Here is a 10850-nt window from a genome sequence, read left to right on the forward strand (position 1 = left end):
TGTGAGGATGAATGAATCTACCTAAAGCTTTGCGCATGTGAACTAGTATCATGGTAAGCCGAGGAGGGTTGCAGGGAAATCCCAAGTTTGCTTCTCCCTTTTTTGTGAACCTAACAAAAGGGCCAGAGTGGTGGTCCTCAAAGGGGGTGCTGTTGCCCCCCAGAGGGAAGTGGCACGGTCTGCAGACAGTTTTGGTTGTCGTATCTGGTTGGGGGGGGTGGTTACTACAGGCATCTGGTGGATGAAGGCCAGGGACGCGCTAAAAACCCTCCAATGCACGGAACAGTCCACCATAAAGAATTATCTGTCCCCACGTGTCAATCGTGCCGAGGTAGAAGGAGCCTGGAGACCACACGGTCCAACCTCGCACCGTGAGGCTCAAGTGGTTCCATGAGAGGCCTGGACAGTTGGGTCGAGGGTTCATTGAACACATACTCTCTCTTATGCCAGACACTGACTCATGACGGAATTCAGAAGATTCCCACTTTCTTGCACAAGCAGATTCTGTACAGGCTGTAGCACATGAGAAGGCATTGGCCCAATCCCTGAGAAAGCGGAGGTGCTGCTCAGCAGTTTCAACATTGGGGTTCAGAGTCCCCCCAAACCTGGTGTGATCTATGAATATTCCTTCTTAAAAATGCACAGAGACAAGCCGAACCGGTTTGGCTCAGTGGATAGAGCATCAGCCTGCGGACTCAAGGGTCCCAGGTTCGATTCCGGTCAAGGGCATGTACCTTGGTTGCGGGCACATCCCCAGTGGGGGGCGTGCAGGAGGCAGCTGATCGATCTCTCTCATCGATGTTTCTAACTCTCTATCCCTCTCCCTTCTTCTCTGTAAAAAATCAATAAAATATATTTTAAAAAATGCACAGAGACACATGCATCAATGTGTCTAAAATACCCCCCAGGACCCCTGAAACCTATCCACAGATGGCCTGACTCCAGGTCACAAAAGTGGGGAGTTCTTCCTTTAGAAAGAGGAGAGAATGACCTGCTTATTGTCGGCTTGTCAAACCACAGGAATGACGCCTACCTAATAAGCACTATTACTCACTTCTCCCACTGTCCACATTTTGGAAAAATTCTGTGCCAAAAATACAGGGGATGATGGAACAGAGATGGAGAGGTGATAGGAACCCAGCAGATCCTGTCAACAACAGGTTGTGTCTCTCTGACTGCCTCCTCCATCACAGCATCTGGACACCAAGGTTAATGACAAATCCTAATTACTTTTTGGGGGCCCATCTGTTTACGGATGGTGACCTCGAATGGAAGCCACCCGGCTGCCTGTCCCATCACAGGCAGGATCTGTGAGCAAATGCCTTTGAGAGGCTCCGGGCAGAAAGAAATATGATAAGGATGCAGAGGGTCCTACCATTTGGGGGGGGGGGGTTTTAAACCAAAAATTGCAGACACAAATTTTCCCAAGCAAATGTTTCATTCCAGCCTCAATACACATAAAAGTCCTGCAGACACCTCATGGGTGTGTGTCCAACTCACAAAGCCCCTTTGCACACTCAGGAGAAGTCCTCAGTGTCCATGCAGCCTGGCACCTCTGGCCACAGCTGATTGGATGAGGGGTGGACACTCAGAGTGAGCTGAGCCAATCAGAGTTCCTTCCCTGGGAATTTGGAGTTAGGACTAAGAAAAGCTATAACCACTGGGGAGGTATCGCATGGCTATATTTTCTACCATGTGAGATGAGAAGCAGACCTTTCATGAGGTTAGGCTGTGCTCCTGTCCTCAAATCCCTAGAAATAGCTCTGAATCTTTACATTAAAATTCCCCTTGTTGTATAATGTGGTAGAGTCTCCCAAAGTGGCCACCATTAATGCCTTCCTATGGATGCATAAGTCATTCTTCCACAAGCAGAGGGGACCCATTTCCCTTCTCCAATAGAATATGGTTGGCTAATACCCTACTAGTTTCAGACCCGGCTGTTAAGAACCCTGGATCTCTTGGGATGCACCTCCCATGTGAAGGAGCTCAGGCCAGACTACCAAACAAGGAACGAAAGGGAACACATAGAGCACACATGGGCATGGACATGGGCATGAAGCTTCCTTGGACCTTCCAGCCCAGCCACCAGCCAAACGCAGCCGTGCCAGCAATCCCAGCCCATGCCATGTGGAGCAGAAAACCTGCCCAGCAGAGCCCTGCCTGAATTCTTCAACTACAGAATGGTCAAAAATAACATACGGTTGTTGCTTTAAGTCACTAAAGTTAGGGTGCTTTGTTAATGTAGCCATAGATAATTGAACCACCTTGCTGGAATTAATTTCCCTTCTGGCAAGCAAGCCAAGTGTCCTAACGAATATAGAAAGCCTGTAGCAGGCAGGGCGTGAAAAATAAACTCTGTTGTCCCACTTAGCCATTGAATATGGGGTGTGGGGGCACGATAAGGCTGTTGAGTCTCCCCTCTTCTGGCCATCATCTCCCCTCTGGGGGTGCTGAAGACAGCAGAGCTGGGTTGTGGGCTGAGTGGTGACCAAAGGTTTAGACACCCCATTGGGCAGAAGCAAAGAGGCTTCTGGAAGAGAACCAGCTCTGATCTGCTGGGGTGCCTGACTCTAGCAAAGCTGCCCCAGGAAGACAGCACCTCCTGGGAGGCCCGGGGGCGTCTCCCTGGAACTCTCAGAGCCACAGGAGCAGGAGACCAGCTACGGATGCACAAACAGGTCAATAAGATCCGAAAGGCACAGGGCCAGCATAGGAGGAGCTGCAGCTTCTAGCTCCCAACGTGTCCCCTTCAGACCCGAGCCTTTCAAACGCCCATGCACTGCAGTCTAGAAATTTTGGGTCAGGCCTTCAGGAAAGACACCTAACAGCTGAGAGCATACTTCTGAGAGCCAGCCCGGCAGGACGTACATCTTCACTCGACGTGACCTTAGGCAAGGGGCCTGACCTCACTAGCAACATGGGGATAGTAATAATAATAGCATCTACTTGACAGGGTTGAGAAAAGCAGTTCAAGGGTCAATCCATATGATGTTTTGTTATTATTGTTGTTGTTTTAAATATACATACATACATATATATATATATATAGAGAGAGAGAGAGAGAGATCTATATATATCTATATGTATAGATATATATAGATATATATGTATTTGTTGATTTCAGAGAGGAAGGGAGAGGGAGATAGAAACATCAGTGATGAGAGAGAATCGTTGGTCGGCTGCCTCCTGCACACCCCTCACTAGGGATAGAGCCCGCAACCTGGGCATGTGCCCTGACCAGGAATGGAACCATAACCTCCTAGTTCATAGGTCAATGTATATATATAAGAGAGAGAGAGAGATCTATATATATCTATATGTATAGATATATATAGATATATATGTATTTGTTGATTTCAGAGAGGAAGGGAGAGGGAGATAGAAACATCAGTGATGAGAGAGAATCGTTGGTCGGCTGCCTCCTGCACACCCCTCACTAGGGATAGAGCCCGCAACCTGGGCATGTGCCCTGACCAGGAATGGAACCATAACCTCCTAGTTCATAGGTCAATGCTCAACCATAAGGCCACACTGGCCGGGCCATATGACGTTTTTAGGCTCAGGGTTTGGCACATAAGTGCTCGATAAATGGTACCCAGTATGATGATTATTTGTTATGTGTATCAACAGTGACTTCACACCTCTCTAGATGGCTTTCACTCAGGTAACAGGAAGAGGACTCAGCACCAGAGAGATGGGTGTCTGGACCCAGAATGGGGCACAGGAACAGCTGCTATTTTAACAGAGTTAGAAGGAGTTCACTCGCTCCAGAGGAGCAGGTAACCCCAGGGTCCAGAGGACTCCAGCAAACACCCAACACGCAGTCTGATCAGGAGGGTCCTGAGAATCAGACTGACCACTTCAGTGAGGGCGGAGGGGCTGAGGCTCCCAAAGCTTATTCACTGGGAACCTCAGGTTCTGAAGTGGGGGCCCCAGTGGCACCCCGGTTTCAGCCTCGCTCCGCATCTGACGTGTCGCTTTGCTTTTATCAGGCTCCTCTCTGATCCTCTCCCAGGGAAGCGCGGAAAGAACTGGAACGAGGGCAGTTCGAGCTCTTCAGACACAAATAGCACTGGGTTTGCCTCTGGCGATGCTTCTAACGAGGTCTTGCTGCTGAAAACGTGAGGGGAAACAGCCGCAGCCAGAATCCCCGCCCCAACTGCCGCCGCCCCCCCCCCACAAGCGGAAAACACAGCGTCTCAGCAAAGGGAGGCTCTGCCACCAACGGCTCGGCCCAGCTTCCCTGGGAGCCTCCCCGATCTCCCTCCACGGAAGCCGGCTGCTGGAATTCCAGGGCTTGCCAAGCAGGAGTCTAGGGGCATAAATTCTAGAACAGAGGCCTCGGCCAGTGACCAAACCTGAGCTTCCACAGCAAGTTCATTGATAAATGACTGCCGCCATTTAATGAGTGGGTGCTCTGCGCCAGGCACCGCATGAATCCGTCGCATGTTAAACACTCGCTGAGAAGGATGTGCTCATGTTATCCCCACTCTGCAGAGGAGGAAACCGAGGCACAAGGAGGGAAATGGCTTCCTTAAGGTCACACAGGGGTCAGTGGGAGGCCTGGAATTTGGACCCAGGTCTTTGACTTTAGGGCCCCAGTGGTTAACCACTGTGCTACTCCATCCTGTCACCAGGTTAGTCAAGGCAAATCACGAGACATGGAGGACAGGCAGGCAACCCATCTACCCTGTTCTAGGATGTTCAAGCTAGCACCTTCTCAGGCCACAGAGACACTCCCCACACCTTAACTTCACCCCCAGAGTCAGGCCAATGGCCATGTTCATATGAGATGGGCATCACAGCTGATTGGACGAGAGAGAGCACCTGACATAAGGCAGCCAATCAGCGTGCCTTCCCTGGGAATTTGGACCCTGAACTACAAGATTCTAAACCCTCCAGCCTCTTGGCCACAGGAGATGGCGAGGGAAATGAGGAGGCAGCACTGTCTGTCATTTTCGCTCATTCCCTCAACAAATATTTTCGTGCACACCGATTTATGTACCAGGCTCTGGAGATTCAGTGGTGAACAAAACAGGCAAGCATCTCTACCCTTGGGAACCTTATCTAACAGAGAGAGATAAACAATCATCAAAGTAAATATGTAAATATAAAATATGTTAGCTGGTGCTAAGTGCTATTCAGGAAAAAGGTTGAGAGGAATTCTTGCTTCCAAGGGTTTATCCTTAACACACATATCCCTCTCCCCACAAGGCACAGGAGTGTGCCTTCTCACTCTCCTTCCTCCCCATCAGAAAAACCCCGTTCCCCCTCTGGAAAAGCCCCCCCCCCGGGAACCGTCCCGGCCCCCCCCCCCCCCGTCACCCTCTCCTCCTCCAGCCCTCCAACCTCATGTGACAAAGATTCCAGTTCTGCCTGGGTGGGTGGCCTGGTGGGTCACAGATGGCAAGGCCCAAAGGCAGCCCCCCTCCAGCCCAGCACCCCGCCCCGAGCAGCGCAGCCTCCAGGCCCCGCCTCCAGGACCGTGGAATGGGTGGGAAGTGTCAGGCCTCACCCGATCCGCGCCTGCTCCATCTCTTCCATTTTCTCGGCCCGGGCAATCACCCTGTTGATAATTTCCTTCTCCTCATCTGTCAGCTCTTCCTGCTTCCTCTGTCTGTCGGGCTGACCACCGGGATGGACGGACCAGCCCGCCTGGAGCCTGAAAGGTAATTTGGGAAGGCGTGAGGCTGGACAGGAAACCCAGTGGGCAGTGTGGAGTTGTGGTTAGACCCCAGGCCCTGGGGTCGGGTAAACCCCCAGTTCACACCTTTGCCGGGAAACTCCCCCGGCTGGGAGACTCTGGGCTAAAGAATCATATCTCTCAGAGCCTCAGTTTGCTCATCAGTACAATGGGTTTAGTCTCATTATGGGCTTAGCACACATTTGCAGGCAGCTCACGGAAACCTGGAGGACAAGGGTGTTCTCAGGAGAAGGTTCCAGAGCAGCAGACTTCTGCCGGAGTGGAGCCAATTCTGGGAGGGCAGTCAGAAGCCCTGGGCTCCAGGTAGACCCCAGCCCCTGCCTGGCACAAAGATGTTGGATTCGAGCTACAGATTTAAAAAATAACGCATTTAAAGTAGTTGCCAACGAGGCTTATAAAAATCCCCCGATTTCACATAAACATCCTGATTTCCAGCCTCAGAAGCTCCTGGAGAATTTTGAGTTCCATCCTGTGTTCTTCTTGGCTTTTTTGAACAAGCAAACACGGACATCGTACCTCCTGGGCACCACACTACCTCACTCAATCCTCACATCATCCCTACAAGACAGGGATTGTCAAACATTTACTGGTGAGGAGACTCAGATATGGAGAAATTAGGCCATTTCCCCCACATTGCGTGGCTAGGAAGTGGCGGAGGTGAGATTCGAACCTGGGCCGCCTGTGCACTTAACCTCCACAGTACGAAGAGGACCGAGTGCCCGCCCGCGTGGCCCCAGTGACGGTGCAGAGGATCAGAGGCTGCTGATGGAGAGCCGAGGTCTATGGCACATTATGAGCATCTCCACGGATGACACGGTCCACGCCCCCGGGGAACTGGGGCATCACCCGAGTGGAATGCAGGGTTAAACACTAGAAATGCTGGTCCCTGTTAGGGGGGGAAATAGTAACTAGAATCCTCCAGAGCCAGCACGCCATTAGCTGCCAGCCTCTATTACTTCCACTGCTCTACTCTCGCCAGCAGCCATGAAATTGCCTTTTGACACTCAATGTTAAAAATCAAAAGCCCCATCTCCTCACCCCGCCACCCCCCCACCCTCTGCCATCCTCCTATCTTAGCTGGCAGAGAAGGAAGAGTTTGAAAGCGAAGGGAAGCAGGTGTCCGGGCCAAGTCTTGTTGGGAGAAGGGGGAGGAGGGCGAAATTCTGGTGGAAACACACCTTGCCTTGGAGCCAGGGCCTCTGGGGATGAACAAATAAATGCTAAACAGGCTCACCCCCTCTGCTCAATACCCTCCAGGGGCTTCTCACTGACTTTGAAAAAACCCCACAATGCATAGAGGTTGCACAACATTGTGATAATGCTGAAGGCCACTGAATTGTACACTGTAAAATGGTTGGTTTTATGTTCTGTGAATTTTACCTTGGTAGAAATAAAAGTCAGTCTTCTTGCCCATCTGCAAAGTCCCACCTGATCTGTCCTTAACCTGCCTCCGTCCTCATCACCCCCTTACTGCACCCCAGCATCGCTGGCCTCCCTGATCAATCTCAAACACTGAAACCTTGTTTTTGCCTCAGGGCCTTTGCACTTGCTGTCCCCTTTCCAGGAAGACTTATCCCCCCAGATATCCCCATGGATGGCTCCTTCTCATCATTCAAATCTGGTTCAAAAGTCAACTCAGAAAGGCCTTCCTTGATCCCTCACTGTCCAGGTTCATTTCCTTCATTGCACCCATCGCTAATTGAAAATATCTTTTTAAAGAATTATGTTGTAAAGAAAAAGGAGGAGGAGGAGGAGGAGGAGGAGGAGGAAGAGGGGAATCTTTGTCAATCTACAAAAGCCTGTGTGTCTCTGATGACTCTCTTACACCTCTGCCATGACATGACAGCAAGCCCAGGACAGAATGTTGGAGGATGAGAGGCCTGTGGAGCAGAGCTGAGTCATTCCAGCCACAGCCATCCTAGATCAGCCAACCCTTTGCCACATAAGCGAATCCAGCCAAGATCAGCAGAGCCACCAGCTGAGCCCAGATTCCTGGAAACAAATAATTGTTCTATACCACAGAGTTTTAAGATGGTTTGTTACACAGCAAAAGCTAGCTGATACAGTGCCCACTACAACAACAACAAACAAATGAGAAGCTTGCTAAACGCCCTACATTTACTTTGCAGTTTGGTATTATTTTAAATTACAGTTGCACAAGGTTCACCATGATGTATTTAATGCTGTCAGCTACTAAAGACCCTTCTCCAGCGCCACTCTCACCTGTCTTATCTATTTAGCTTCGGAATAAAATATTAATCAAAGAGTTTCACTGCTAACAAAAAGCCTACAGATCACTGCAACTGACCTGCTCATTTTCCAGATGCCTGCCCCTCAGAGGAGGGAAGGGAGTGGCCGAGAAACATGTGTGGAGCAAGTACACTCAGGGGCTCAAGAAACCAGCATCCTGGACCTGCTGGATCGCTACCTGAAGGTACCTGCTCAGGTGCATCCAGAGAGGGTCAGAAGGAACCCTCCACCAGTGGCCCCAAATACAAAAGGAATGAGTCCTGACTCCAGGTGGAAGCCGCTCACAGATGTTTCTCCCTAAATATCTGCCAAGGGCAGACTCCCACCTCCTGTCTGCCTCCCGCCTTAATTCTTTATTTCATGCACACAATAGTCACATAATAAATACCCACCAGATGTCTCTTTTAACAAATTATAACTCCCAAAAGGAGTGCGATGATGGAAGTGCTGTTGGGGCACCGAGGCTCTGAAGCATTACACGGCGGTGCTGTGCGGAAAATTAATCCCTTTTCTTTCCTTTATTCTTCTCACCCCTTCCCCTCCCCCAGGATGCTGGCACAGGCAGGTGTCAGCAGGAAGTCGCTTTACAGCTCAGTGAATGAGATTTTAATGAATCCCGGAGGAAAGGATGGGGAAGGAAGGGCAGCCACACCACAAAATGTTTTCCACATGCCCTGTAGGTATAAAAGTCCTTTCAGATGAAATTTACCCCCACCAGACTAAAAGGGGTGCAGAAGGAAGCCAGGGTCCCCCAAACCCTCTTCAGAATGCTAAGGGAATCTAAGGCTCCTGCTAATCTGATAAGCCAGACTGAGCTCCACTTGTTTCTGCTAAAATTCCATGCTCTCTCACTTTTGGACTTTGCACATGCTGTTCCTCCACCGAGAACTCATCTGTCTCTTCTTCATCTTGTTCTGCTTTCACTTGGGCCCACCGTACATTTCACTTCCCCCATCATGATGCCCAAGACTGCGCTAGATGCCCCTCCTGTGCTTGCTTGGCCCACCGTGACTGCACACTGGGTATATTTGTTGGGGACTGGCTGTTTATCTGTTTGTAGACCCCGCTACACATACTCATACTTTGGCTATCCCTGTATTCCCGGTGCTTAAGATAGTGAGTGCTTGATACGTAGTAGACATTCAGTGAATAGTTGATAATGAAGGAAGGAAGGGAAAAAGGGGGAAGAAAGGAAGGGAGGAGGGAGTGAAAGAGTATGGTCATACACTCTACCTTTCAACTCTTGTATTCTGGAAGCTTCTAGGAGCCTCCAGACCCTCTGGAGTCATGAGCTTCTCTCTTATGATATTCATATCTATAATCTGACAATGTCTCAACATCTCTCCCTGGCATGTCTGAATAATACACTCACCAGACTCATAAGAAGCAGATCTAGTCTGGCCAGAGTCTTATCGGCCAACAACAGAAAGTGTAGAACATTCCAATGGCCTTTAGCCATCAACTTGTCCAAAGCTCCCATTTGACAGATGGACAAACTGAGACACAGAACCGGGGAAGTCACTTCCTGGGGTCACCTGATCGATGTTAAGAAAACCTTTAGAGGATTTTGGGCTCAGTGATGTGGTCCTTTAGGTCCAAAAGAGCTGAACAAATTACGCAAGTGATATATATACACACTGTATATATACAAATATACACGCAAGGTAAATATACGTATGGATATGTATGGATAATGTATATATACAACACACAGGGTAAGGCAACGTTGTGATTCACACTCCCCCCCCCCCCCCCCCCCGCCGCGTTGTGCTTAATGTGCTTCACAGTTCACGGAGCTCTCCGGTGCACCTCATTGGATGCTACGTCCACCTGGTGAGGGAGGAAGGACAGGGTTACCCTGCCTGTCTTGCAGGGGAGACAGCCAGGGCTCGGGAGGTAAAAGGCATGTCCACAGCCCCACGGACGTCTAGTCCCAGAGCAGGACTCACTGGGTCTTCCAACGCCAGACCCCGCGCTCTGCCTCTGGCCTGTGCTAACTCCCCATCATGGGGAGGGCAGGCGCCTTCCCTTCCCGTGGATTCTCAGCGTGCTCCCAACCACCAGCGCCCTGCTGCTCTGCAGCCGACTGCTCACTGATTGGACCCGGCATCCCATCGGTCATGCCTGTTTGGGAAATGAATCCCATTGAAAAGACAAAGGTTGTGAGCAGAGCGAGGACCTCTGCGCGAAGGGCAGCTCACCGGGAAATCGGGCGACCTCCCCCGAGGGGGCAGGGACGGCATGCATAGCGCGTGACTTCCCGCGAGCTCCGTCCTGCTCATCACCTTTTATTAATGGAAGCAGTTGTTTCAGTTAATATTTTCTTTATGTCGGAACAGAGCTCCCAGGCAAAGGCTGTGGAAACGGGGCACTGAGTGGTCACTAAACTTGTTGAAACGCCACAAGAATGAAATTGAGGGCTCCCCTAGGGAACGCTGTCCGTCCTTTCATCAACATACTTTCTGAAATTTCATAATTCTTTTTCTCAAAAGGGTGGTTTTTTTAAAAACCACTTAAATTTCTTTTTTAGATATATAAAATGTGCTAGTTCCTTTTCCGACAATCTGTCTTGTAGGGGCAAGCCACTTAGATCAGAAAAGATATGCTAGCCCTGGCCAGTTGCTCAGTGGTTAGAGTGTCAGCCCAGAGTGTCGGCCGGTGGACTGAAGGGTCTTGGATGCGATTCTAGTCAAGGGCATGTACCGAGGCTGCAGGTTCAATCCCTGGCCCTGGTCGGGTGTGTGCATGAGGCAACCAATCGATGTGTCCCTCTCACATCAATGTTTCTCTCTCTCTCTGTCTCTCCCCCACTCTCTTCCACTCTCTCTCTCTCTAAAAATCAATGGAAAATATCCTTAAGTGAGGATTAACAAACAAACAAACAAACAAACAAACA

The 10850-nt window shown here is 50.2% G+C and overlaps 1 protein-coding gene across 6 annotated transcripts in view; it reads right to left on the reverse strand.

Annotated features, from left to right (window-relative positions):
• Positions 1-10850, reverse strand: part of RPH3A (rabphilin 3A) — an 82669-nt gene that overhangs the window by 33857 nt on the left and 37962 nt on the right. For all 6 annotated transcript variants that reach the window (XM_005857033.2, XM_014541129.1, XM_014541136.1 and 3 more), the window contains one exon: positions 5516-5662. In XM_005857033.2, the coding sequence (XP_005857095.1) occupies positions 5516-5662 (147 nt within the window). The remainder of the gene's footprint in view (positions 1-5515; positions 5663-10850) is intronic.

Source organism: Myotis brandtii, unplaced genomic scaffold (genome assembly GCF_000412655.1).
Source record: "Myotis brandtii unplaced genomic scaffold, ASM41265v1 scaffold1064, whole genome shotgun sequence".
Classification (NCBI taxonomy): Eukaryota; Metazoa; Chordata; class Mammalia; order Chiroptera; family Vespertilionidae; genus Myotis; species Myotis brandtii.